Source organism: Saccharomyces paradoxus, chromosome IV (assembly GCF_002079055.1).
Source record: "Saccharomyces paradoxus chromosome IV, complete sequence".
In the NCBI taxonomy this organism is placed as follows: Eukaryota; Fungi; Ascomycota; class Saccharomycetes; order Saccharomycetales; family Saccharomycetaceae; genus Saccharomyces; species Saccharomyces paradoxus.
The window spans coordinates 1,349,218-1,376,534 of NC_047490.1; the positions used below are offsets into that span (position 1 = coordinate 1,349,218).

Here is a 27,317-nt window from a genome sequence, read left to right on the forward strand (position 1 = left end):
ATGACATATGACGTCTAGGAAAAGGTCTCCGCACGATTTTATATTTAAAGAGGAACTGGGCCATGGCTCTTACTCTACTGTGTTTAAAGCTCTGGATAAAAAAAGCCCGAATAAAATTTATGCCATTAAAGTTTGTTCGAAGAAACACATAATCAAAGAAGCTAAAGTAAAATATGTCACCATTGAAAAGAATACCATGAATTTGTTGGCACAAAAGCATCACGCGGGTATAATTAAACTATACTACACCTTTCACGATGAGGAGAATCTTTATTTTGTTTTAGATTTTGCCCCAGGTGGGGAACTACTTTCCTTATTGCATAAAATGGGTACATTCAATGATACATGGACGCGTCATTTCACCGTACAGTTAATTGATGCATTAGAATTTATTCATTCCCATGGTATCATTCATAGAGATTTGAAACCAGAAAATGTTCTTTTGGACAGGGACGGTAGACTTATGATTACTGATTTTGGTGCCGCTGCCACCATAGACTCTGGTTTGAACGGAGATTCGACCAAGTATAACTCTGACAGCAACAGCTCAGATGACAACCAGAACTGCGCTTCCTTTGTTGGAACTGCTGAATATGTTTCTCCAGAGCTACTTTTATATAATCAGTGCGGTTATGGCTCAGATATATGGGCTTTAGGTTGTATGATATATCAATTTGTCCAAGGACAACCGCCCTTTAGAGGAGAAAATGAGCTAAAAACATTCGAAAAAATCGTAGCATTGGATTATCCATGGGGGCCCAACAATCGCATCAATAATAGCGCATCGCCAATAAATCCTCTTGTAATAAACTTGGTACAGAAAATATTGGTGGTAGAGGTCAATGAAAGAATCTCTCTCAAACAGATAAAAAGACACCCATATTTTTCAAAAGTAGATTGGAATGATAAAGTCAAAATATGGAGAGGGATTTGGCAATCGCAAGGACAATCGATGCAACAAACTCCTGGAGGGCTCCCAAATATACCACAGAATGTGCTACCCACCAGACAATTACATGTAATTGACACCCCAGCACGAAGTATACAAATTACAAAACAAAAACGTAAGAAACCGACGAAAATTTCCAACACTACTAGTAGTATAGTAGTATGGAGAAAAAGGCTTGGTATATCAACAGGTAAGGATGATTTAGGCACCGTACCGTCTAGCAGCCCTGCAATGACTGCCCCTAGTGGTAACAATGTAATAACTAACACAGTGCCACAATCTACCTCGAATGTTACCTTACCGGTAAATTCGCAGTCCAGCCAAGTCAAGCGAGCACAACCGGTTGCCCCAAATAGAATACCTCCCAAAGTACCGGTAATCAATGATAATCTGAGAAATAAGTCAATTCCGCGAACAAAGCCTATCGTGCAACCTTCTCAAACCACATCAATACCACAACAGTCGTCATCATCAGCAGGGTCAGCTCTATCAGGACCATCAATAGAGACACAGCATCTGGATGTAACGCAAAGTTTAGATGAAAGAAACTCAATTGACCTTCATATCTTAAAACAAGACTATGTCTTCATTTATGGCATTCCATATGAAAACGAAGGGCCTGCCATGTCTTTGAACAGCTACAATAAGATTGATAATGATTTAATTACGTCCCTAGTTGCCCAACATGAAGAAGAGTTAAAGAATTCAGAGTCGTTTTTACAGGTATTGACTTTAAAAACGAATGGAATGCTAAGTTACAAAAACACAGTCGTAATGGAAGAAAATGAAGATCAAGTAGATAAAGAACACCAAATGGCTAACATAGAAGATACAGATTTGTCCATGTATGATTTTGAGTTCAATGAGTTGACAAGGAAGGGATTTTTGATACTGGAAAAATACAAAAATAGAATATGGTTTATCTCGTTACCCTCGTATTCAATATTATCGAAAATACCATTCAACGCCGTGAAGTCTTTGACAATAAATAACAACGAAAATTGGGTTGATTGCTTTTTCAGAGCAAGACAACTACTGGAGGAAAAGCAAATTCTTGATAAAATCAGCAACGTTTCCTTTGATAGTAAAGCATCCACTGAACCGTCATCACCTTCGCCTATTTCAAGAAAAGAGCAGCCACTGAATATAGGCAATAATGCGACAGCGCCCGGCTACACTGCAAAAAATGCAAGTCAGAACAGCGTATCGCAAAATAGTAATATTGGGGAAGAAACACCTTTTCGCATTTCTAGTAGTGTCAAAGACAGGCCTACTGTAAGTTCTACTCCCTCCTCAAGACACCCTAGGATTTTGTCAGGGAATAACGCTAGTAGAACCGCAAAAAAAACGAACGGAGGATTACCAAATAGTGCCCCTTCTACTAGTACATGTAACAACGGTTCGGCTCCAGTTGTTAACCATAGGCCTTCTACTAATGTAGCAAACAATAAACACAATCTTTCAACATTGAAGAAGCAGGGTCCATTTTTTCTTTCTGCTTCATCTTCTGCTACCAAACCCCAAATCAAAACAACGGGATATCGACAGTCAACACCTTCGCCACCACTTCCACCAATGGAATTTCTAGCTACGAGAGAGAAGTATTCTGCGCCTTCTAACATGGTGATCAGTAGCAGCAGATACGAGGTTTTGCATACCCTCAATAACAGCCAAACAAACTTTGATAGGGAGATTGCTAGTAGAGGTGCCTCAGCAGCATTTAGAAGTTTACAAAAGGGCAAGAAGAAAAAATAGCACACTTTAATAATATTTTGTGATTTCTATGCATCAGTTGTTGACTGTCTAGAAAATTCAACGTATATATCACTTCCAAACCCTTGTAGCATTACTATCTGTATCATTTATGTATTCAGAATGCATATATTTTATATAAACCTACTATATCTGCGAATGAAGCTTTTCGGCATGGTTACATTGTATCTTTCAAGCAATGAATGCCAAAACTAATAAAACTATCAAGACGACAATAAGTAGGCCTATACAGCAATCGTCATATTTTTCTTTGTTTTTTTCGTAAACCCATTCTAATTGCCTACGGCCTCTGGCCAATTTATTTACAACACTGTCCATACCCTCATCCATATTATCCAACAGCTGTCCCTGATTTTCCAACTCGTCCCCCATTGTTTGAGCTTGAATATGCAGATTTTGCATTGTCTTATGAATACCATCCAAATGAACATCCTGTTCCCTTAGCATTTGTTCCTGAAACGGATTGGACATACCGCCATCATTGTTCTCAGCCATAGTGCTATTGAGTGCTGAATTTTCCATCGTCTCTTCTGAGGGAAGGGTTGTTTGTGTAGATTCTTGTATTCTTTGGTCAAAACGCAACTTCAAAGCATCAAACTGTTGCTTTATATCTTTGACTTGTGCTTCCCTATCACTAACGTCTTCGTTTTCATCCCTTTTCATTACGATTATGCTTCTGTCCAAATCCACTATTGTTTCCTCAACGTCCTTTAGGATGTCTTGTATTTCCTCCTCTTGATCATCATCACCGGCAGTGTTGTGACGGGTTATGTAATTGCCTATGCGATTCAATTGCTCTTTGGTGTCCTTAACAACCTGCTGAAACGGATCTTCACTGTTGTTCATTTGTTAAAACAAGGATCTTGGTAATACAGATTTCCAGTCGACCGCCTTCCACGTCTTACTTCAAATTATAAAGAATAACAGAAAAATCAAGTACTGACAAATCTTGTTAGAAAGACAGTATATGTTCTGCGGTGTGTCTTCGATTTGTCCTACCTCCAGGTGTTTACTGTTTTATAGCGTAGGTTCGAATATCTTGTGGATAATTAAAAATTCGATAGAAAAAGTAAAATAGGTGGTGATCCAAATAAAAAAAGCCTCGATAATTAGGCTTTCCACAAGAGAATTAGAGCAAGTTATACAATGAACGGAAACGAGAATAGTCCTCGATATAATGAAACTACGGTTCCTACAGTGGGGGATTCTTCGAGTGATACTGATATTCAAGTAGGACAAAATCGAGGTGTAGACACTAAGAACTACGATAAACATGATAATAAAGCTTTCGATATGAGTAGTAATCACAATGGTAACTCTGATAACTTACAAATCGACAATGCATCATCTTCTGCAACGAGGGATTTGAAAAACGTCAAAAGTGTTAACAACCAAAATATAAAACTAGAAGAATCTAGTAACACAAATTCAGTCATAGAAGACTCATCTGAACCTAAAATATCTAAATTAGAAAATGTGGACCTTGCAACCACGGTAGGTGGTTCACAAACTAGAAAATACCTGAATGCAAATGTGACGCCGCATTTATTAGCGGGCATGAGGCTCATAGCCGTACAGCAACCAGATGATCCGTTACGTGTTTTAGGTGAATATCTAATCGAGCAAAGCAACATACTGAAAAGTGGAGAAAACGAGAGTAATGCTAGTATATGAGAACCATAATTTATATAAATATACATGTGTATTTATTCTTACTAAATTATTAAACCTTTGGATATAGACAAGTCGTGGACGTAGATTGAATACAAAAAAATGCGGGGGGAAAGGGCCATTGAAACACCATGGATATATATAGAAGAATCTTTCGGGGACTATACAAGCTCAGAACTTCTCTTGTTCCATGTCGATCTCAACTTTATTCATCATTTGTAACCCATATCCGCAAATTAAACTAATAACGCCAACTTTCCAACCGTTCCAAAGTTGGCCTCTATTCGTTTTAGAATTGTTTCTTATCACATCCCAGATGCCATTGTATTTTTTTGGCTTTACTATCAATTCAGTAGAATCTACTTTAAATGATAGCCGCTGATCGTTCAACAGGTAGTTTAACTGACAGCGACGTAGCAGGTTCTCCAATGGCAACTTAATAAATAGTTCAAGCGATTTGGACAAAAACTTCATCGTATTATAAATGACAGTTTGAGAGTATTTTTCGATATGGAATTGGTTGTAAATGACTAAGTCAAATAGTTTATTGAAAAAGCTATTATTGATAGATTGAAGAATGGTTAGAGACCACATATCTAATGGAATGGAAACACCGTTTTTACGCCATGACCAGCATCTGATTAACTGTCTCAAGCTTCTAGTATTTGTAATTCTATTCTTTCCATTTGCCTTGGCATTCTTCTTTCTCTTAAATGATGTAACTATTAATCTAGTTCTTATCAAGTCCACAGGTAGCAATATAATACTGGTGAATACTCCTGCACCTAAGGCTAGGATGAAAGACTTAGAAATATCCGAGGAGTTTATAACCTCCATAAAGTATGGGTCAGGAACACCTAAAAAAGACGAAAATAATCCTGTGAACCAGGTATCAATGCTCAGGGAAAGGAAATTGTAAATAAAAGTCGTGTTGTTGGCCTTCCATAAACCACGAATACCTTCTTGATCAAATAGGGCGTTAATTACGTCGATTGTATGTAAAGACTGAGGCGCAATAGTTAAGGAAATATCGGTAAGTTCAGAATGTGAACGGTCAGTCTCTTTGGTCGTAATAGGAGCAGTGGAGTTTGCCTCAGCCATTTTTCTTTCTATAGGAAAGAAATCTATTTCCTCCTCGTCGTAACCATATTCTTCTTCTCCCTCCCTCGCAGTAGCATCTCGTTCCTTATCCTGCAAGATTATTGGTGGTTGTGGTTTACTCGTGTCAACTGTGGTTTTGGATATTTGAAACTCACCCACTTGGGTAAGTAGCCTTGCTACATCAAAAGGTTGTTGGATGAGCAATTGAAAATATTTCCTGAAAAACATATCCAGCAGTTGCTCAAATATTTTTCGCCATTTCTGGAGGTTAATCAGTTCTGCCCATTCAAAGTTATTCAGACTAGTTATTTCACCATTACTTCCCTCAAGTGACAAACCATCGTTTATTGAATTTGACAATTTCTTCATTGGGGAACTTTTAAACAATGCATTAGCCATTCTCTTTGTAGCGGGAGATGAGTTGATAACGTTTAATTTAGAAGCTATTGTGTATCCGTGCGGATCTACTACACCTTCATCAGGCTTGAAAACAGCGCTGTACCCCGCATTGAAAGAATCAGGATCATAATAAGGCCGTATCTGCGCCCTTGATGTTGCCTCCGTGACATTATTATTGTTCATTGAGGAGTTGACTTTAACCTATATTATTGGAAACTGCAAGTTCGTAAACAGAATTAAGACAAACCAAATGAGATTCTTTTCCTCGCTACCTTTGCAGTCCTAAAAAATAATCGGTGGAAAAGAGTTTAGTGCCATATCCATGTCAAGTTTCCTATTCCACCTTGTTTTTCCCAATTTTTTTTCAATTTGAAGACTACGTCCTCAACCACCCAGTCTTTTTTGCACCCACACATATATATTTTTTTTGGGTGAAAGGAGGTATTCTTTTTGTTTTTCATGGAGATATTCCACATTAGTCCGTGCAACAGTGCTTTTTAGGCGGAAACCTTTGGAAGTCGGCACTGGCCACAGCTAGTGTATTGTCTTTTGGCGGTACCTGTTCAAGCCAGATCTCTGCCTAGATTGTGCCGAGAGTATACTGAAACTTTTTGCCTTTCCACGTCAGTTTTATAATATCGAAAGTACAATATACACATTTAACGGTTTGACCCTAATGACTATTATGGCGTTCTTAGTGAAAAGAAAGAGTCGCACAAAGAAATCAATATAACCATGGCTAAATTTTTGAAAGCAGGCAAAGTTGGTACGTAAATTTAATAGAATAATCGCTTTAACTAAGATATCAAATAAAAGGGAACTTTCAGATGCATAGGACGGAGGATTGTACAATCTGAGGGGCAAATAATGCGGAAAGTAGTGCATATTATTACTGTTATTGTGGAAGATATCAATTGTGTTCGTAAAGGAGAGTGGATAAATAGGGACACCACTTTCATTACCAATCAAGTGGATCTGCAGAAGGCGTATACAAAACGCTCTTATCATTTCAGTGGATTGAATAGGTAGAGCTTTGATTGATATTAATTTGGCAGAGAATAAAATAATAAAACCACTTTTCTCTTTTATTAAGGTATTATCACAAATGGAAAAACTTACTAACAATTTCTCGTGTTATCATAGCTGTCGTTGTTCGTGGTCGTTACGCCGGTAAGAAGGTTGTTATCGTTAAGCCACACGATGAGGGTTCCAAATCTCACCCATTCGGTCACGCTTTGGTTGCCGGTATTGAAAGATACCCATTAAAGGTCACCAAGAAACACGGTGCCAAGAAGGTTGCTAAGAGAACTAAGATCAAGCCATTCATCAAGGTCGTCAACTACAATCACTTATTGCCAACCAGATACACTTTGGATGTCGAAGCTTTCAAGAGCGTTGTATCTACTGAAACTTTTGAACAACCATCCCAACGTGAAGAAGCCAAAAAGGTTGTAAAGAAGGCTTTTGAAGAAAGACACCAAGCTGGTAAAAACCAATGGTTCTTCTCCAAGTTGAGATTTTAATAATCTTTTCTTTGTCTAAAAACTTACTTTTTTCTGTGTACTATTATTATTTTCATAATGCAGTTTATCCTTCACATAATTAAAAATTCATATTGTATAAACTAAAACAAACACTACCACTAAATACTCGGTCATCTATCTGCCGTGTCGGTTATAACATGATGCCCAGCGGAGTACTGGATAATTATTCGCTATTTAGCCCTAAAAACTTTCCCTCGAGCACTGCGTGCAAAATGACATTATGGCATTATTCTTTTTTTTTAGCATCCTCACGTATAAAAAGGAAAGATTTTGAAATTATTATCAATCCTTCCGTAAGGTATTAATATTTCTCGTTTGTGAATTTCAAAGGGTCAGGAAGTTTTTTCCTTTTTATATGATGAATATGAGTGCATTTGGCTCGAGTTGCTGTTTGGCTTTCGCCAAATCAGTAACGGTGTGGAAAAACTCAAGCTACCTTTTTTTACTTTTATCTGACCTTTTAACTTCCCTGTAGAAACTCTTAGTAGTCTTATTGTATTGTAGCGTTGCATATGTAGAGCATAAATATTTTTCTTTTTGAAAGATGTTAGTGCGTGGGGTTTGGCTTGTTCATTTTATTTGTGTTATCCTTTATTTACTTGTAAAAAAACTAAACTGACGAGATTTATGCAAAGCTTGAAGAAAATTAACTACTGTAAACTTTGCAAGAAAGGAAACACGAAAGTAATAGAAACCACGGATACCACGGCATTCGCTATCTACTATATTGTAGTACCATTATGTCTCAAAGAATAATCCAACCAAGTGCATCTGATCAGCAATTCCAAGGTAAGTCTGATGGATATGAATACACTGTTGGGCCCAAGCAAGCAATAACAAGCGAAACTTCTACAGCCTATATGCCCTCCAGAATATACTCAGACTCTCTTCTTTTCAAAAGGCAAGAAGTGTCTTTATCAGCAATGGCTTTTTTGTTTCAGGAAATGATTTCACAGCTGCACAGAACGTGCAAAACTACTGGCGATTTTGAAAATAAATTGAGCGATTATGGCCACGACATTGGGATCCGTCTCTTGGAGTTGTTGAACTTTAGAGCTTCCGTCGCTCCGAGTTCTCTTCCTAGGGCGTCTGCTTTCCTTTCACAAGGCGATTCTTCTTCAAAGTTATTAAATGCATCAAATTCATCAGGCATATTGTCTAACTCCAGTACCACGACTTCTGCTTCCGCTAATGAACGACTTCAAGAAAAGCAAACAGAGTCATTGTCCAACTACATTACGAAGATGAGGCGCCGTGATCTGAAAATTCTTGATATACTTCAATTCATTCATGGCACCTTATGGTCGTATCTTTTTAATCACGTAAGTGATGATTTGGTCAAGTCTTCAGAACGTGATAATGAATATATGATAGTAGATAACTTCCCCACCTTAACCCAGTTTATCCCGCGTGAAAACGTTTCTTGTGAGTACTTCGTCTGTGGTATTATTAAAGGGTTCCTATTCAATGCTGGATTCCCGTGTGGCGTTACAGCACATCGAATGCCTCAAGATGGACATAGTCAACGAACCGTGTATTTGATTCAGTTTGACAGGCAAGTGCTTGAACGGGAAGGTTTGAGATTTGCCTAATAATATCTCAAAACATCGGTAAATATATGAAAACAAAGAAAAGATAAAGAGTTTGTACATATACTGTTGCTTTTATAGACATAGGCTCATATATTCATCATAAAGAATTATTCCTTTGATTATCCATTTCTATAATGTACCTTTGTCAATGTAGCCCCATTTTTTTTTTATGTTTTGGAACATTTTCGTACTAAGAAGAAATTAAGTGATTTATAGTAGAATGATATATAATATTAAATGAGTTGAGAGTGTTACATATAATTTATATGCAACAAAGAATATCATTTCAGACACCTGTATCACGTTTGAACTGGTGAGTAAAAATGCTCCGAATCAAACTGACCCAGCGTACGTATTAAAGAATCCTGATCATTGCATACTTTCATAAACCAGCCTTTAAATTTACAATCTTTTAAATAGCCTTCCCACTTCTTCGCTATCGAATTATTATGCATGTCCATCTTTATATTACCAGTATTTGTGCGCAACTCGAAGTCTTCATTCCATTTTATCCTCTTCATCACCAAATTTTCATAAAATTTGCACGATTTTTCGTCACCTACAACTATGATTATTCCTGGCCCGTCGTCACGTATGCGAAGGCATAAACCCTTCAATGATAACTCTTTACTGTTCATCTTCAACTTAAACCTTATTTTTGGGTTCTGCAAGTTTTTAAACTGGAACACCTTACAATAGTATATTGTTGGCTTTTCATTGCTCATATTGACTGCTTCTTTTCTTCTTTTAATAGCCTCTTCGCGTCTCCTTTCGTTTTCTTCCAAATGCTTTCTTTTCCTGAGTTCTACTTCGTCTTTCACTCCTTTTTCCCAAGCAGTTGGATCCGTTATGTTTTGGTCATTCTCGTAGACACTCATCATGTTGCTTAGTTTAACTTTCGGTTCAGGCTTAGGTAATAGTCCTAACTTAATCTTCACCTCCAGTGCTTCTCTTACCATCTTCCTTCTATTTCTCCTTAATCTTTTCCTTTCATGCTGTGTTAGATATGCTTTAGTCGATACCTTCGCCTCGTTAATTTTTTCAGGCAAAGGATGTGTTACATATCTTATAGAGGGATGCTCATCATCATCATCGTCTTGTTCATCAACATCGCCTGCTGGCTTTTCTTCGACGGGCGATGTGCCCTTCATGTTATACTTTTCCATCACCTCACCCTTCTCATCCAAATAAACCGTGTCCCACCATTCATAGCCATGGTTATTATTATAGTATGTTTCAAACTTTGACAAATTTAGTACGAACTTATCCTCATGTAATTTTAAGTTGGGCAAATCACCTGATTCGATTAATTTTTCTTTTTCCTTCTCGTCTTCTTCCTGTTTTAGTTTTATTTCAAATTCTTTCTCCTTCTGATGCTTTTGTAATATTCTTTCTTCGGCAATTCTCTTGCTGATTTCTCCCTTTTTGTAAAACTTCAGACCTCGTTCATAACGCCTATTAATTCTACTCGACGAGCTTGGATCATGTGGGTCACTTAGATACGGATTTTCACCAGTTTGATAGTTTCTTCGGATTAGATTCAAATTCGAAGACTTTAAGGCTGAGTGAAGCTCTGTTTTCAAACCACGGCCCTGAAACCCTCCTTCATCATTGGTAGTTTCTTCACGCCGTAAGAAACTTGGCTCATAATGTGTGTTATATTGACGTTTTGAACTGACTTTTTTATACGTATTCCGTGGAGGCATTCTTTAAGCTAACCCAGTAGATCCCGTGATGATTTCTGAGATTCTTTTGATGCTTTTTAAGTCATCTGGCATCAGATACTTTACTGCCTAGTATTCCCTGTTGTTGGCCAGTGCGGGATCCGGTAAGAAAAACGCAGATAGATATAGATGATAATATTAAAGTTTAAACTGAAAAAAAGCGAAGTTAAGAAACTCTCTTTGGATCATAGACTTTCATTCAAAACTCATGAAAACAATTCACAGTCCCTGGCCAGGGGTCAAAAGCACTACTTACTGGCGAAATGATATACTATCAACGGCTTCATCAGAGGAGTAATTTCTGTCCTTCTTGTTTCGGCGAATATACTGCAGTCAAGTACTATTCAAAGTGAAGTCTGAGGAAGAAGGAAACTGGTGATAATCAATTTTCTTGCCTTATATATGCAGATCTTATCTAAAGCTCTTTTGATAAGACTAACTGCTCACTATATTGCACAGCAATCAGAGCTGGAAGGACTTTTGTAACACAATCATCCGTCTTACGTCTTATAAAATTGCAGGGCACTGCGGGGACCCCGTTAGGAGTTAGTAGTTAATATAAATTAATATAAAATGAATAATACTTATATATATAAATTAAAACTTCCGATGCTTTCCTATAAGGAAAGTTGCTAGTATCACCTGAAAGGAGAATAACAAGTTCTGTCAACTTCTTCTATTAAATAATTACCGAGAAAGCTATCAAGGGGAAATAAAACTCATTCGAACATAATAGTGCTATGTCAGGCTTTTTTAACACTAAAATCATTGCGGTTATCATTTTCTTCCATTGCCAATAGTATGATTACGAGTTTTACTAGTGGTGGTATGTAAGTAGCACTTTTTTAGATCAATGTGCTCTCCAGAACGGATCGGCATAGCAACAAATTGGGGAAGCACTACAGAAGATAGGATGTCTTGAAGAATCTCTCTTTCAAGAATGTGGTTTTCTCTTCCGTAAATCCCTGTTTCTCCTCAACGAGCCGATTCTGGTCCCACATATACCTGTTGAACCCTGCAATTGTGGTAGGCTACGTAACCGTGTAACTTTATCCTTATTATAATGATTTTACAATTAGCCAAAATTGAATTACTTTAATAAACTCATTTTACACATAATATGGTGGGAAGTACGAATAGCCGCCGTACTTTCGCTGCCTCTATTTATTTGGGGCTTCATTGCGAACATAATGGTGGAACTCCAACGTCATTTTATACCAGTGTAGGGTATTGAATGTCATTTTTATTGATTGATATGTACATTACACGTTATGCATAGAAGGCACAAAGTCATACAAATATTATAGGAATTTAAATCGGATTAATACATAAAAATTCGAGATCAACTACAGCCTTCTGAACCCAAATAATCCGCTACGCTTAGGTGTATTTTTACTGTCGTCTTTCTTTCTCAAAGGTGACGGGGATCTCGAATTACCCTTAAAAAAAGAGAATAAACCGCCGCCGCCTGAATTTGGTTTTAAGTGTGCTGAAGTTACGACCGGTTTTTTGGTACGTTTACCAGAGTTCGAATCATTGGATTTTACTTTTCTGAGCGAGGATGAGCTACTGACTTTCCTCAAAGATGAATCTTTATTACCAGAACTCACGCTATAAGACTTTGAAGGTGTCAATTGGGGAAGGCCTGGAACCGACAATAGATCTGCGTCATGACGATGATGATGATGATGGCGTTGCTGGTCTTCTGTACTGTCCAGCGAAAGTCTAGATTTAATAGCTCCCAGTGCGGCATTACCATCTACATTCTTGACACTGGATGCAAACTTGATCTGTGGAGAACGTGACCTAGACGTGCTTCCACTTGAATTTATATCGGTAGCAATGGGGGAACTTGGTTTTGATTTGTCTCTTGTCCTTGACTTAGAGCTTGATCTTGATTTGGATTTTGATCTAGATGAAGTTGGATTGTCCAAAACATCAAGCATGGATCTCTTCTGAGTGGCCACATGCTTTGGAGGAGCACCACCTGTGATGACCCTTTTCAGTTCTTCAAAACCCGAATCCATAGAGTGTGTCCTACTTTCGTTTGCATCTCCATTTCCAGTACTATCAGTGATGCTATCGATTTCTAATGAAAACTTTAATGAAGATTCCAAAATAATGTCCAGTTTCTTCAAATGCCTCTGTCCCGGCGGTATTGATGAATCATGATCGGCATCATTTAACTGCTGAGCCATAATCTTCCTACGATTTCTTGCCATGGTACATAACTTTTCCTTTACCGAAATGTTAGAGGTTAAGGATTTCACAGACATGACATCATTTTCATCATCCTGGAAAGCGTTAAGCTCATCACCAGAAGCATCGTCCCGGCCATTATCGTCAGCACCATTAATTTCTGGGGTATAGCATAGCGAATCTATAGAACTCTCGTTAGTTTGCTTCTGTTTGAGGTTTGAAATAGTTGGAATGCTGGCATCTGCTGACTTGGAATGGCTGAAACTAGGCTTAACACTGCTTCTGTTTTCTTGTTTCGCCTTTGGATCTTCAAACTGCTTTTGCAAATCCATTTCTAAGTCGAACATTCTCTTCGCCGGTACAATGAACGTTGGAATGGGAAAATTGGTACACAGTTTATCTGTCAAAAGGTTCGATTTCCAACGTACTAAGTTGTCTGTCCTCTCCCACCTTAAAGTGCTAGATACGAAGAAATCTGGCAGGTAGATGTTTATAGCCTCCAGAAGCGTTTTTTTAGTCTTGCCAATTAAGATTTCCACAGTAACCTTGACAGAACGATCTTGTGGAATTACTAGTGTAACGTAGTCAAATAGATCCTGCAATTTACGTTCTATTTCGATCTGTGTATAACCAGAGGTCCATTCCATAAAGCTTTGATGTTTCAATTTGTTGTCAGATTCCTCAGGCCCCAAAGAAAGTGCCCTTCTTGTACATATGGACCGCGATCTCGATCTGGACCTCGATCTCGTAGCTGAGCCAATGCTTCTGTTGTCGTCCATCATCATTAGCATTCTTTTTCGCTCACTCATGGAATCACTGTCTTCGAAATTATTTCTAGTCAGGCGGGGCAGGTTTGCCAACACAACAATATGGTCTGTATTCTGAATCAAAGTTCGTAGGGCCCAGTCTAGTGCTACCCAAGTATGTCTCCTACCGCTGATGTGGCATAGGATTGTTCGAGGAGTATTCGGGAAGCCAACTTTTTCATTTAAAACACGCTCTTTCCTCTTTTGGGACTTGGTCAAAGGCGTAAACCCGTCTTCTATGGGAGGATTGAATTTTATTATGGCAGCAGCGCCCGTAGACGATTTTTTTTTTGGAGGAAAGAGTATTGTTGGATAATTGAAGAACTCGTGCTTTTGCTCTAATCGATGATCTATCTGGTTTTTTTTTTTGATCCATAGCTGCCTCCAATTGGCATACGCCCTACTAATCACGAGAGCATCATTGATATCCGTGGGCGTGGTAGGGTAGTCTTCCCTTACAATTTTACCATTTTCGGAAATCTTGAACATCTTGCCTATTTTGATGTTTCTTCTGGAGGCAGGCGGTGGAGAAGAGTACCTTCCGGGGCTAACACTTCCTTCTCGCTTGTTAGAATAGTTATTACCGGAGAAATAGTCAGAATTGTTGTCCGAGGTATAACCACTTTCGTCGTCGTAATATTCCTCCATTGTATAATCTCCAGGGATCTGCACACCAGGAAACTCTCTTTTCTCTTCGTCCAACGGCGAAGATGCCTTCGTCCTAGGCACTGTGTTGAAAGACACGCATGGCAAGTATTTCTCATTGCTGCCTTTCCACTTCTTCTTCACGGAACTGCTCGAGTCCAATATCGAAACCAGACTGCGGCTATCATCATTGGTGACCTTGTCCTCGTCCTGATTAGCGAGTACCGTATCCTCCAGTTGATCTTCTCTAACATACAGCTTAACGTATTTATAGGAATTCCTCAACGCCTCATCCTGATCTCGTACCACCATTCTCCCCCTACTATTTATTCCTTTTATTTCCTGTACCTCAAGACTTCCTTCCCTTAAAAATGGAATTTTTCTTTACTTGTTACTATTCCTTTCGAATAACGAAAGTAAAAAAAAATACTCGAAAAATTACATGCAAAATATGTTGAAGAAGAACAAAAGGGTTTTGAGTTCTGTTTACTAAAAAGTATATAGATAATTCTAGAGGTTATTGAGACATGTAGGATGCGTGTGCCACACCACCGCAGGTGGGTCATTCGGAAACTGTTCCTGTTGCTGCAGCTTTTGCTGCACTTTCCGCTAGAACTTTTCCTGTCGGATAGGGAGACAAAATGAAAAAAGGCCTCGGACTAATTAACAGACCCTTCGCCAAGAGTGCGGGCCTTAGTGTCTAGACGTCTCGCAGGGCCGTAGCCTTCCAGAAGACCTAGAAGAAGCCACTCGGGCACAAACTCGCCAGGAACACGGTAGTACTTGAGTCTGGGGACGACAAAAATGAGCGTTTCCAGGGCGTGAGTCAGGAACTCAGCAACAATGATGATTTGCAGCACACGATCACTGTCCAGCCACTTCTTTAAGGTGGAGCCCAAAGGATTCGGGACCAGGAAGAAGACAGCGTGTAGGGCGGGACGATAGAGGTAGCACAATGGCGGTAGTGCCACACCTACCAGGATCAACAAGTCAACTAGAGTGCAGGGGTACTCAACAGTGTCGATCTGAATGGGGGACAGCTTCCTCTTCTCCGCAGCGATGCGGAACATCCGGTTGAAGATTTGCTTGATTCCGGTAGCAGTGCGGGTATCATTGCCCGTGTCATTATCAATAAAGTAGATAATTTTCTCGATGTTCTGGCCCGTTTCTGTGTGAAGAAACTTGAGTGTAAACGTGGACGTCTGCGTGTCAATCTCCGTCAGCCTGACATGCTTGACGGCCTTCGTGATAGGAACGTGGCCAAAAACGGCAAGGCAATCCTCCAGTCCCAGCTTGTGCGTATCGTTGATGCTTACAATTAAGGAATCCCACATACTTATGTATACCAGTGTACTTGCTTGAGTCCATAGGACGCACACTCTTGCCGATATAAGCCTCCACTCTTTATATAGGCCATGTTCAAATAGGTGTGCACTTTGTCGCAAAGAGTAATTATAAACGAACAGCGTACTCCGACTACATGACAAGACCAAAAAAGTTCAAGACAGCGCAAGAAACAGCTGAACATAAGCTGCTCACCAGCTTTACCTTTGCAACTAAACGCTACCGACGGTTCACACCACCGCGGTTGTAGCTAAGCATTGTCGCCTTTAAGAAGCCGCAAGCTAGCTCTTCTTTCGGGTTGTCCTCCGTATAGCAATCACTATCTACTGCAATCCGCTAGAATTGTGTCCGCGGCTTTTGTCTAGAGGGCAAATCACGACAAGAAGAGACGGTTCCGTAGTAAAGGTGTCTGTAGTGGATTCTTTTTCTTGGAGGCCATAGTAGTTCATGGCCACTTCTGCATTGCAAAAAACGCTGGTGACAACCAATTCAACGATCTCTTTTTTTGCGAAAAGCCTAAGCAAAACTTTTCTGTACGATCAGGTACGGTTATAAACCGTACAATAGTTTGCCAATCATGTCTTGCTTCTTTCGAATGACTAGAAACCGGAACCGTAGTGGACTGCTATGTCTTTTGGTGGTATATTTTAACTTTCCATTTTACAGGCTGTAATATCCCTGTGTAAGACAAGTAATTTCACAAGACAGGAATCACATAGCAGCGTGGATGCAAAAAGATAGGTTAGATCCGGCACTCATATCCAGATTTACTCAACTTTAGACGTTTGTAGTCCTTATAGGTCCGTATTAAAAATATATGGTGTGGTTACCCTCGGCATTTTTCCTCGTAGCGGAAGGGGATGGAAATTTTTAACGTAAAAGAAAGTTAATAAGCGGTGTGCCATAATAACATGCAGTACTAGATGGCCAAGACACAGCTTTCGGCTCAGTACTGTAGGCTTGTTACCGGAACGTTCATTTCACGAAATATTCTTTTTTTCCATTTGCTCTTACTGCGCATTCGTGCCCAAACAGTCACTTAGGAATCATAACGATAAACAATAGATTGGAGCTTGAAAAAAAAAAAAAGCAGGTCAATAAAATCGTTTGAGTGTCATCGAATTTTCATAATATATACAGGTTGGTTCGATCATAGCAAGAGAAGTAGAAGTTTTTTTCATACACTTTGCCGTACTCCTTTAGTAAAGCCAACATGAGTAGTAACAACAACACCAATACAGCGCCTACAAATGCAAATTCTAACCACCATCACCACCATCACCATCATCACCACCACCATCACGGTCATGGCGGAAGCAGCTCTACCCTAAACAACCCTAAATCGTCCTTAGCGGATGGTGCGCATATCGGGAATTACCAAATCGTCAAAACCTTGGGTGAGGGCTCCTTTGGTAAAGTTAAACTGGCATACCATACGACTACGGGCCAAAAAGTTGCTCTTAAAATCATCAATAAGAAGGTTTTGGCGAAGAGTGATATGCAGGGCAGAATTGAAAGAGAAATTTCTTATCTAAGACTTTTAAGACACCCCCATATCATTAAGCTATATGACGTTATCAAATCCAAGGACGAAATCATTATGGTCATCGAGTACGCCGGGAACGAATTGTTCGACTATATTGTTCAAAGAGACAAAATGAGTGAGCAAGAGGCAAGAAGATTTTTCCAACAGATCATCAGTGCGGTCGAGTACTGCCATAGGCACAAAATTGTGCATAGAGATCTTAAGCCTGAAAACTTATTACTAGATGAACATCTGAATGTCAAGATTGCCGATTTTGGTTTGTCAAACATTATGACCGATGGTAATTTCTTAAAGACTTCTTGTGGTTCTCCTAATTATGCGGCTCCTGAAGTTATTAGCGGTAAGCTGTACGCAGGCCCAGAAGTGGACGTGTGGTCTTGTGGGGTCATCCTTTACGTCATGCTTTGTCGTCGTCTACCGTTTGACGATGAAAGCATTCCAGTGCTTTTCAAGAACATTAGCAACGGTGTTTACACCCTGCCCAAATTCTTATCACCTGGGGCTGCCGGGTTAATCAAGAGAATGTTGATCGTTAATCCATTGAACAGAATAAGCATCCATGAAATTATGCAAGACGATTGGTTTAAAGTTGATCTACCAGAATATCTACTTCCACCAGATCTGAAACCACACCCAGAAGAGGAAAATAAAAATAATGAATCAAAAAAGGATGGCAGCGGCCCAGATAACGATGAAATTGATGACGGCCTCGTCAATATCTTATCATCGACTATGGGTTACGAAAAGGACGAGATTTATGAGTCCTTAGAATCATCAGAAGACACTCCAGCATTTAACGAAATTAGAGACGCGTACATGTTGATTAAGGAAAACAAGTCTTTGATCAAGGATATGAAGGCAAACAAAAGCGTCAGTGATGACCTGGATACTTTCCTGTCTCAGTCGCCTCCAACTTTTCAGCAACAAAACCAATCTCATCAAAAAAATCAAGTAGATCATGAAACTGCTAAGCAACACGCAAGAAGGATGGCAAGTGCTACCACTCAACAAAGAACATATCACCAATCACCCTACATGGATCAGTATAAAGAAGAAGATTCCACAGTTTCCATTTTACCTACATCTTTACCTCAGATTCACAGAGCTAATATGTTGGCACAAGGTTCACCAGCCGCGTCCAAAATATCTCCACTAGTAACAAAAAAATCTAAAACGAGATGGCATTTTGGTATACGATCTCGCTCGTACCCATTAGACGTTATGGGTGAGATTTATATTGCCTTGAAAAATCTGGGTGCTGAATGGGCCAAACCTTCTGAAGAAGATTTATGGACTATCAAATTGAGGTGGAAATATGACAATGGAAATAAGACCAGTACAAATGAAAAAATTCCTGATTTAATGAAAATGGTAATTCAATTATTCCAAATTGAAACCAATAATTATTTGGTGGATTTCAAATTTGACGGTTGGGAAAGTAGTTATGGTGATGATACTACCGTTTCTAATATTTCTGAAGATGAAATGAGTACTTTTTCAGCCTACCCATTCTTACATTTAACTACAAAGCTAATTATGGAATTAGCCGTCAACAGTCAAAGCAATTAATAGTTGAATATAAACGAACGAATGGAGGTTGCCTTTTTTATATACCGTAACGTTATTTGCAACTCTTTATAATATCTCTTTGTATAAAGTAAACAAAGCCTTGAATAAATAAACCTGAACATAATTTATTGATTGAAATGCTCTTTTATTGGCATCTATTTCTTCGGATAAAAAGCGAAATTTATATCCACGAGAAAATTGAAAATGCTATTCTATGTGAAAATAGAGATGAGGATAAATAGCAACTTTGTAACAAATATTGAACCTTAACAAACCGTACAGAAAAACAAAAACAAACATGAATAAAGAACAGGCAGGAAAATACCAGGAGCGGAGCCTGCGACAGAAGTACAATTTGCTACATGTGTTACCAACATTGAATTCCAGAGCGTTATCGGGACTATACTATAAAAATTTTCATAATTCCGTGAAACGATATCAAATCACACTGCCTGAACAACTAAGGAGTGGAAAGTTTTGTTCTCATTGTGGATGTGTTTATGTTCCTCATTTCAACGCAAAACTCCAGGTGACGACTAATGCCGAGCAAGACGATGACTCCGAAAAACTTGACGACGAGGGTATGAAAGAACCAAAAATATGTATCAAACTTAATTGCTTAAATTGTGAAAAGTCTACATTATTTGAGTGGAAATCTGAGCTGGTTGATCCAGCATTTGAACAAGATGCTAATTCTATGATCAACAGTACAAGCAGCAGGAAAACTTCGTACGCAGTAAAGAAGCCTCAAAAGGGTAAAATCAGTGGCGGTAAGGACAGATCCAAGAAGAGAAAGTTGAATTCGCTCACAAATCTCTTATCGAAAAAAAATCAGGAAAAAAAATTGGAAAAGAAGAAAAGTTCATCAATGTCATTAGAAAGTTTTATGAAAAGTTGATTGTATCATCAGTGAACATATTTTATAACATAGTCACAAGTTTATATAGTTGCGTTGAGAGTGTCTGTGAGCTCTTCAATTGATGGATAAGATGCATCTGCATCTGCATTGTTTAGGTTAGGAATAGTGTCGTTTATATTTTCATCATCATCGTTGTCATCATCACTACTGTGAGTTAGGCCGCCACTCATTGAACCCTTCGTCACACCATGTACACCTTGCCTATATGTTTCTTCTCTCAAGGGATTGATTACTTCTTCTTCGTCAGAGTTTGCAGAAATACCGGAATCTAGTTTCTTCCGAACGCAACTATTGGTCCACATCCGCCTTCTATATGAGCCTCTTTGTCCGTCAAGATTGAGGTCATAAACCCATTTTGTCTCTGAATCTATCTCGACATACTGAATAAATTCGTCCTCCACCCATTCTTTTGGATCCAAATCAAGCACCCAGTGAGAACTTGCTTCCCATTCCCAATCCCTAGGTGGCTCAATTTCTTCTAATGATCTCACTGAATTTTCCTCAATGCGTCTCTGGTATATTCTCAAATTGGAGAAAAGAGAATAGTCGTCATCAGAAAATCCGATTGGGCGCCATTCTTTGTATTCAGGAAGATACTTTTGGATCTCAAAGATCATAACCAATCGGTGTTCCCTGGCCTCAATGAGCTTTAAATGCTGCAGGATCTTAGATTCCAGATTGGTACTTACAGTCAAAGTTTTTAATCTTGTCTCTTCTGAATTTAATTTGGTTAACAAATATTCACGGTTGAACGGATGCGAGGCAATAAAAAAACACCAACCGAGCAGTATCAATACGGGTCTGATTGGAATGAGCTGGATAAATTTATCCATATACAGAAAGTTTAACGTGGCTGTTATCAACAATACAATGAAATAAAACGACGAAATCGCCTCGTTGGTGAAGAACGCAAACTTTTGTAATATGAGTAAGGTAAAATCGTAAAATTTAACATATAACAGCATATGGTTTTGTAAATCCGTGAGGTTTAAAACAAATTCTTGGCTCAGTTCAGGAACAGGCTTAGGAATTTCAGGTCTCCGCAAAGGCGGTCCCTGCGCTGGTGTTTGATTATTATCTAAGTAGTGCGTCGGGTTTGGCTTATGAATGTAAAGGTACTGCGGGACCATTACGCAGAATAGTAAATAGAAAATAGGGAGAGAGGAAAGCATTTGGAAAGGTTTCAATATGATGAACGTGTATAAGAACATGATAGATACTGTGTACGCTGGGTTAACCCAATTTAATATCTTTATAAGTTCATCCATAATCATGAATGGTACCCCTAGTCTCGAGTTCATCTGTATAAAATTCCTACTCGTGATTTGTACAGACAATTTAGGCCTCTCTTTACCAGCAACCATACGATGATGAATCGTATCAACTGCCGTCTTCGAAGATGGTGGTAAAGCCATCTTGATTATCTTTTCCACCAAAGTATCCGCCATCATCTTTTGGATGTTAGATGTCGAGGTAAAACCACCACCACTAGCTGATTGACCACTGGAAGATGGCAGGCTACCACGCATAGAATCACCAGTTTTAGCACTACTAGATATACTGTCCTTCTTCGCTTGGCTTTTTCCGTCTATGCCACTTTGCACTTTTTTCCCCTTGAGCGTTGACCTTGTTGTAGTACCAGCATTATAGGTGTCATTCCAGAAAAAATTTGTAACCGAGTCCATCTAGACGTGTACATACAGTAGGGAGCTGAATATCACTATCTATACAAAAAAATCTGTCATAGTTCCTGATCAGTAGTTAAAATACACACTATTCCTCGTTATTATTTCCCAAAATTAGATTAAGAGGAAGGGGTAACCCCGAGGTTGCCAACTTCACCGTAAAAGCATTACTAGACAATGAAACAATAACTAAAATATACTATTGGCTTCACAATACTGCCGCAGTATTCGCTGCAACGCCATCTTAGGAGGTCACCAAATGATGCGGTATGATGATATCGGACATTAGAGCGTGTACATACAACAGATACATATAAAATTGTGATATGTCACAGCATTCATCACCCGGCGGACACGTCTATTAAATTATCAATAATTACATAATGAGCCAGATCAAATAAACAATAAACATATCGCCTTTCAATCTTGGCTCGTTAACCTCATTTTTCATTTATTTTGTTTGCAGTTGTGCTTATGTAGTATAGTGAATTTGCAGAAATATTCAAGCAAAGAGGGAAAATTATGAGTAAACAAGAGCAAGAAGACCCACAGCAAGAACAAAGGCCAACCGTTCAGGAAAATGATCCCAGGAACTTGCAGCGACTAGGAATGCTGTTAGTGTCTCCAGGGCTGGATGAAGACAGATTGAGTGAGAAAATGATTTCGAAAATCAAAAAATCCAAGGATATTGAAAAAAATCAAAAACTACTGATATCTAGGCTGTCGCAAAAAGAGGAGGATCATGCTGGTAAGCCTCCTGCCATTACAATTTCTTCTGCAGAAAAAACTATACCTTTTAAACCTCCGAATCATTCTTTGAAGAGGAAAAGGGTACCTCCAGCGCTAAATTTTTCTGATATACGATCATCTTCTCATTTGCATGCATCTAAAAGTGCTCCACCAAACATAACGAGGTTCCCACAGCAGAAAAGTAGCCTTAGAGTCAGATATATGGGCAGGATGGCTCCTACGGCTCAGGATTATCATTCTCCGATAGCCAATTCATACATGGCACCAACCTACCCTTATCCATATACTGGTCTGCCACCAGTACAATGCTACCCATATTCTTCAACGCCGACACATACCCACGCATACGAAGGCTATTGTTCCCCGATGTATCCTAACCCCTTGTATAATAATGCTATAGGACCGGCCGATTACCAAGCAAAGCGTAAGAAGCTGGCAAGTAGGTCGCCACACTTGGACGATTTGGCTTCAAGAAAAAGAACCTCCCTCTCCAGACACCACGGCGGAGACGCAACCACAAGTAGGACTGATGGAGACACAGAATACCCTGTCCCAAAGCATTCATTAAGCGAGGGCGCTTCACTTAACGACGATCCCGATGATTACAACGACAAAGAAAGGAGCATTATCGGCGAAATCTCTCTATATGATGATGTTTTCAAATTTGAAGTTCGCAATAACAAAGATGATTATATGAAAGCGTGTGAAACTATCTGGAGTGAATGGAATAACTTGAAGAAATGACGAGTCCTTTTTTCTTTACGTTATAGAATGCACTTAAATTTCGCCTGCACTGTAAAACGAAATGTGGTATCAGTATGTGCCATGCGGTTAATATATATACATACATATATATATATATATATTCAAGTAAATTATAACGTATTAAATAATATGTGAAAAAGCAAGGGAGCACGATAGCATCACTTGGACAACTCGTGGTAGTATTCGTCATAATGAGATACTTCACTAGCTATTTCTGTAGCACCAAAATCTGACGCGTGTTTGGTGTCCCTAATCAAATCAGTGACTTCACCCAAGTTCAATTCTAAGTAGTTTTCTAAGAACTGGCCAATTTCAGTATTTTCGTGGTTGCCTTGTAGATTGTTTAAGACGTATGACCATGTAGATTTCTTATTGGCGTATGCATATATGTTGACATCGACTGCACTGTGACCATGCGTAGTCCAGCCAATTTGTGCCCTAAACGACACCATGTCATTCAGCTTGTCTTGAATAGCATTCGCATCGTCGCCCAAATGAATTAATGTCTCTAAATCGCTATCAGCGTAGTCGTAGATGCCCAAATCCTTTTCCAGGATCTCATGCTTGATGAAATTTTCTATCTTGCTGGTTGCGCCTTTATGCTCATGAACAAAATCTACCAGTTTCCTTTTCAAAAACTCACCTGAATGGGTGGCGTTGGCAAGTACTTGTGGATACCAAACATACTGAGGATAGCTAGCAGTGACTTGTCTTGAAGTGACTAAACCGCCCGTTTCATGGTCTGATGTAGAAACCAAGACGGTTTCAGTGTTGGAATCTTCAGCAAATTCTAAAACGTATTGAAATGCCTCATCGAATGCCAAAACCTCCCTCACCTGTGAAGCTGGGTCATTTTGGTGGCCAGCGTGATCAATCCTGGAGCCTTCCACCATTAGGAAAAACCCATTAGAGTCTTTGTCCTCATTAGAAGCTTTTTCCAAGGCGTTCAAAGCCACAATGACTTGCTCCTTGAGGGAAGGATACTCCTTTTCATCTCTGTCAATTTCAAAAGGGATATCGTTGTCTGCAAAGAGACCCAGTAGAGGTAAAGTAACGTTGTCACCGTGGCTTTTTAGCAAAAAATCAAAACTTTTACGGTCACCCACGTACTGCCAGCCGTTAGATTTAGCCTCATCAATTAAATCTCTTCCATCTTTCCTAGAACCATGGTGGCCGTATGGAGAAACCTTCTCACCCTGAGGGTAAAAATGGCTTCTACCCCCACCCATTAGTAAGTCTACCGCTCTTCCTAAAGGATATTCACCCAACTGGTGTGTAGCGATAAGATCCTCTTGCCATCTGTAATCAACATGAGAGCTAAATGAAGCTGGAGTGGCATCTGTGATTCTTGTGGTTACCACAAGCCCAGTGAGATAACCTGCCAACTTAGCGGCCTCGAGCACCGTACCACAAGGTTTGTGATGCGGATCAACACCGATGGCCCCATTATAGCTCTTTAATGCACATGCAAATGCGGTGGCGCCCGCAGCTGAGTCAGTGACTAGTGAGTCCGAGGATCTGGTTCTGGAGGAACCGATAAAATGCTGGTCCAGTATTAAGATGTCATCTATAGGCAAATCGTGAACATGCTGATTGAACGATCTTGCCATGGACAAAGACGCAGGTCCCATCCCATCCGTGACGAAGAATATGACATTCTTCCTCTTATGCGATGCGGAACGTAATGCAAAACTGCTTGGAAATGCCAGTTGCACTAAAACCAGCAGCAAACCAATAAATACAACGGTGGATATAATTATCTTCGATCTTTTAGAGATCCGTTTCTTCTTTGGACGAGAGTTCGAGTTCGATCCAGGAACAAGACGTGTCTGTTCGCCTGGTAATGTGTGAGTCATCATGCTGCTAATGCGCGTTAAAATAACTTCCCGTTGATGCTGATGTGTAAATGTTTATATAACTGTTTGCTGGTAAAGTAAAGTGTGGAGCAAGAAAAAAAATATATAAACGCTTATATACACTTCTCTCTTTATATACTAAAATGCCTCTACTTTTCCTCTACGCGCGAAGCTTATCGCTATCGTCGACGCTGCTATTCGTGTCCTTGCTGCTCTTCCGTTAGACGCGCCTTACGAGAGGTGTACAAAGAAGACACCCGCTGCTGTTCTTGCCACTCGCTCGTCAGTTTTGCCCTCAACGCTTCACATCTCTTGTCAATCTGGTCTTCCGGAAGCGATTCGTCCTCCTCTAGTCGATCCCGTAGCTCGCTAACTTGTACTTCGATCTCACGTTTCTCCATATGGGTCTCCATCTGTTTCTGCACAGCAAGAGGCCTGTTTGCCTTGTCGTGGCTGGCCTTTTTAATGGCATTTTGCCCCTGCTGCCGTTGCTGTTGACTACCCTGTAGTCTGCGCCTATTGTTGCTAGCAAGTGATCGCTGCACGTGGCCCGACGTAGATGACCCTTTTGCCGACTTGAGCCCTATTCCGTTGTACGACATAACCGAATGCTGGTGCAGTTCTTATTAAACGTCGAACAATAATGCACAGAGTTCTAGTTATGATTACACAGATTATAATACCACACTTATAGTGCCATTCTTGATTTTACTTGATTCTCCCTTTGCCTTTACCCGCACGCCTAACACGTTTTATATATTTTTCTTCTTTACGATCTGCTACGCCTTTTTCTGGTAGGAAAAAAAGAAATTTGGTGAAAAAACCGTCAGAAAAGGAGATAATTTGCGATCAAAGTCGTTTATACGTTTTGAGAATCTGCGTTACTGAAGGTGCTATTGACATCTGCAAGCACTCACACTCGAAAGCATGGCCCTCTTTCTCAGTAAGAGACTGTTGAGATATACAGTCATTGCCGGCACGGTTATTCTTCTACTGCTAACATTGAACTCCAATAGTAGCACTCAGCAATATATCCCAACTTCCTTATCTTCTGCACTTGATTTTTCCTCAGGACCTATACTCCCTGAACAGCAGGCTATCTCTGAGGATACCGATGCTGAAAAATTAAGGCAACATGCTTTGAATCCAGAAGCAGACGACGACTCTGAAGCCATGGATGAAGAATCCAAGGCTTTGAAGGCTGCTGCTGAACAGGCAGATGCCCCAATAGACGCTAAAACAACCATGGATTACATTACTCCATCTTTCGCTAACAAAGGTGACAAACCAAAAGCTTGTTACGTCACTTTGGTGAGGAACTCCGAATTGAAAGGTTTGCTAAGCTCCATTAAGTATGTGGAAGACAAAATTAACAAGAAATTTCCATACCCCTGGGTTTTCTTAAACGATGAACCCTTTACCGAAGAGTTCAAGGCAGCGGTCACCAAAGCCGTTTCTTCTGAAGTTAAATTCGGTATTTTGCCCAAGGAACATTGGTCATATCCTGAATGGATTAACCAAACGAAAGCCGCTGAAGTCCGTGCAGATGCTGCCAATCAGTACATATACGGTGGTTCCGAATCTTATAGACACATGTGTCGTTACCAATCTGGGTTTTTCTGGAGACATGAGTTATTAGACGAATACGATTGGTACTGGCGTGTGGAACCAGACATCAAATTGTACTGTGATATTAATTATGACGTTTTCAAGTGGATGCAAGATAACGAAAAAGTTTACGGTTTTACCGTTTCTATTCATGAATATTTAATAACTATCCCAACACTATGGGAAACATCTATGAACTTTATCAAAGAGAACCCGCAATACTTAGATGAGAATAACCTAATGAGTTTTCTTTCGAGCGATAACGGTAAAACATATAATCTGTGTCATTTCTGGTCGAATTTTGAAGTTGCAAACTTGAATTTGTGGAGATCGCCAGCATACAGAAAGTATTTTGACACTTTGGATCATCAAGGTGGATTTTTCTACGAAAGATGGGGTGATGCACCCGTTCATTCTATTGCCGCCGCTTTGTTTTTGCCCAAGGATAAAATCCATTATTTCTCAGATATCGGTTACCATCACCCACCTTATGATAATTGCCCATTGGACAAAGAGGTCTATAACAGTAACAACTGTGAATGTGACCAAGGTAATGATTTCACTTTCCAAGGTTACTCTTGTGGTAAGGAATATTATGATGCTCAAGGATTGGTAAAACCAAAAAATTGGAAAAAATTCCGTGAGTAGAAATTTCTGGATATTGTTTCTTGGTTTTAACTTTATACTATCTCATTTATTTCATTTCATTTTATTTTTATAGTCGGTTAAGTGTACATAGGACTGCGTATAAGATACATAAGTAAGGCTATCCATATGTTTTTTTTTTGAAGAATTGAATGTTTTTATTCTCATTAGCGTATTCCGAGAATAGTTCGAAAAATTGTTAAGGTAAATCAAAAGTTTTACGAGTG

General features: G+C 39.4%; 16 protein-coding genes across 16 annotated transcripts; 8 read left to right on the forward strand and 8 right to left on the reverse strand.

Moving 5' to 3' along the window:
• Positions 1 to 7: 7 nt before the first annotated feature.
• Positions 8 to 2,704, forward strand: PKH3 (protein kinase PKH3; the record flags this gene model as incomplete). Its single annotated transcript, XM_033909787.1, has 1 exon — positions 8 to 2,704. The coding sequence occupies one exon, from the start codon at positions 8 to 10 to the stop codon at positions 2,702 to 2,704; it is 2,697 nt and encodes an 898-aa protein (XP_033765678.1).
• Positions 2,705 to 2,893: 189 nt separating this feature from the next.
• On the reverse strand, positions 2,894 to 3,568 carry TLG1 (Tlg1p; the record flags this gene model as incomplete). The annotated part of the gene is made up of 1 exon (XM_033909788.1): positions 2,894 to 3,568. The coding sequence occupies one exon, from the start codon at positions 3,566 to 3,568 to the stop codon at positions 2,894 to 2,896; it is 675 nt and encodes a 224-aa protein (XP_033765679.1).
• Positions 3,569 to 3,868: 300 nt separating this feature from the next.
• Positions 3,869 to 4,396, forward strand: SDC1 (Sdc1p; the record flags this gene model as incomplete). The annotated part of the gene is made up of 1 exon (XM_033909789.1): positions 3,869 to 4,396. The coding sequence occupies one exon, from the start codon at positions 3,869 to 3,871 to the stop codon at positions 4,394 to 4,396; it is 528 nt and encodes a 175-aa protein (XP_033765680.1).
• Positions 4,397 to 4,564: 168 nt separating this feature from the next.
• UGO1 (mitofusin complex protein UGO1) lies at positions 4,565 to 6,076 on the reverse strand (the record flags this gene model as incomplete). The annotated part of the gene is made up of 1 exon (XM_033909790.1): positions 4,565 to 6,076. The coding sequence occupies one exon, from the start codon at positions 6,074 to 6,076 to the stop codon at positions 4,565 to 4,567; it is 1,512 nt and encodes a 503-aa protein (XP_033765681.1).
• Positions 6,077 to 6,628: 552 nt separating this feature from the next.
• On the forward strand, positions 6,629 to 7,416 carry RPL27B (60S ribosomal protein eL27; the record flags this gene model as incomplete). Its single annotated transcript, XM_033909791.1, has 2 exons — positions 6,629 to 6,659; positions 7,037 to 7,416. The coding sequence occupies 2 exons, from the start codon at positions 6,629 to 6,631 to the stop codon at positions 7,414 to 7,416; spliced, it is 411 nt and encodes a 136-aa protein (XP_033765682.1).
• Positions 7,417 to 8,177: 761 nt separating this feature from the next.
• TRS31 (TRAPP subunit TRS31) lies at positions 8,178 to 9,029 on the forward strand (the record flags this gene model as incomplete). Its single annotated transcript, XM_033909792.1, has 1 exon — positions 8,178 to 9,029. One exon carries the CDS (start codon positions 8,178 to 8,180, stop codon positions 9,027 to 9,029), a length of 852 nt encoding a protein of 283 aa, XP_033765683.1.
• Positions 9,030 to 9,328: 299 nt separating this feature from the next.
• On the reverse strand, positions 9,329 to 10,735 carry PRP3 (U4/U6-U5 snRNP complex subunit PRP3; the record flags this gene model as incomplete). The annotated part of the gene is made up of 1 exon (XM_033909793.1): positions 9,329 to 10,735. The coding sequence occupies one exon, from the start codon at positions 10,733 to 10,735 to the stop codon at positions 9,329 to 9,331; it is 1,407 nt and encodes a 468-aa protein (XP_033765684.1).
• Positions 10,736 to 12,099: 1,364 nt separating this feature from the next.
• JIP4 (Jip4p) lies at positions 12,100 to 14,715 on the reverse strand (the record flags this gene model as incomplete). Its single annotated transcript, XM_033909794.1, has 1 exon — positions 12,100 to 14,715. The coding sequence occupies one exon, from the start codon at positions 14,713 to 14,715 to the stop codon at positions 12,100 to 12,102; it is 2,616 nt and encodes an 871-aa protein (XP_033765685.1).
• A 347-nt stretch (positions 14,716 to 15,062) lies between these two features.
• Positions 15,063 to 15,737, reverse strand: SPAR_D06540 (uncharacterized protein; the record flags this gene model as incomplete). The annotated part of the gene is made up of 1 exon (XM_033909795.1): positions 15,063 to 15,737. The coding sequence occupies one exon, from the start codon at positions 15,735 to 15,737 to the stop codon at positions 15,063 to 15,065; it is 675 nt and encodes a 224-aa protein (XP_033765686.1).
• Positions 15,738 to 16,960: 1,223 nt separating this feature from the next.
• On the forward strand, positions 16,961 to 18,862 carry SNF1 (AMP-activated serine/threonine-protein kinase catalytic subunit SNF1; the record flags this gene model as incomplete). The annotated part of the gene is made up of 1 exon (XM_033909796.1): positions 16,961 to 18,862. The coding sequence occupies one exon, from the start codon at positions 16,961 to 16,963 to the stop codon at positions 18,860 to 18,862; it is 1,902 nt and encodes a 633-aa protein (XP_033765687.1).
• Positions 18,863 to 19,160: 298 nt separating this feature from the next.
• Positions 19,161 to 19,760, forward strand: SNM1 (Snm1p; the record flags this gene model as incomplete). The annotated part of the gene is made up of 1 exon (XM_033909797.1): positions 19,161 to 19,760. One exon carries the CDS (start codon positions 19,161 to 19,163, stop codon positions 19,758 to 19,760), a length of 600 nt encoding a protein of 199 aa, XP_033765688.1.
• A 41-nt stretch (positions 19,761 to 19,801) lies between these two features.
• Positions 19,802 to 21,466, reverse strand: PEX29 (Pex29p; the record flags this gene model as incomplete). The annotated part of the gene is made up of 1 exon (XM_033909798.1): positions 19,802 to 21,466. The coding sequence occupies one exon, from the start codon at positions 21,464 to 21,466 to the stop codon at positions 19,802 to 19,804; it is 1,665 nt and encodes a 554-aa protein (XP_033765689.1).
• Positions 21,467 to 21,988: 522 nt separating this feature from the next.
• Positions 21,989 to 22,960, forward strand: DIG2 (Dig2p; the record flags this gene model as incomplete). Its single annotated transcript, XM_033909799.1, has 1 exon — positions 21,989 to 22,960. The coding sequence occupies one exon, from the start codon at positions 21,989 to 21,991 to the stop codon at positions 22,958 to 22,960; it is 972 nt and encodes a 323-aa protein (XP_033765690.1).
• Positions 22,961 to 23,139: 179 nt separating this feature from the next.
• Positions 23,140 to 24,840, reverse strand: PHO8 (alkaline phosphatase PHO8; the record flags this gene model as incomplete). The annotated part of the gene is made up of 1 exon (XM_033909800.1): positions 23,140 to 24,840. One exon carries the CDS (start codon positions 24,838 to 24,840, stop codon positions 23,140 to 23,142), a length of 1,701 nt encoding a protein of 566 aa, XP_033765691.1.
• A 191-nt stretch (positions 24,841 to 25,031) lies between these two features.
• On the reverse strand, positions 25,032 to 25,439 carry CWC21 (U2-type spliceosomal complex subunit CWC21; the record flags this gene model as incomplete). Its single annotated transcript, XM_033909801.1, has 1 exon — positions 25,032 to 25,439. The coding sequence occupies one exon, from the start codon at positions 25,437 to 25,439 to the stop codon at positions 25,032 to 25,034; it is 408 nt and encodes a 135-aa protein (XP_033765692.1).
• A 325-nt stretch (positions 25,440 to 25,764) lies between these two features.
• On the forward strand, positions 25,765 to 27,093 carry KRE2 (alpha-1,2-mannosyltransferase KRE2; the record flags this gene model as incomplete). Its single annotated transcript, XM_033909802.1, has 1 exon — positions 25,765 to 27,093. One exon carries the CDS (start codon positions 25,765 to 25,767, stop codon positions 27,091 to 27,093), a length of 1,329 nt encoding a protein of 442 aa, XP_033765693.1.
• Positions 27,094 to 27,317: the final 224 nt, after the last annotated feature.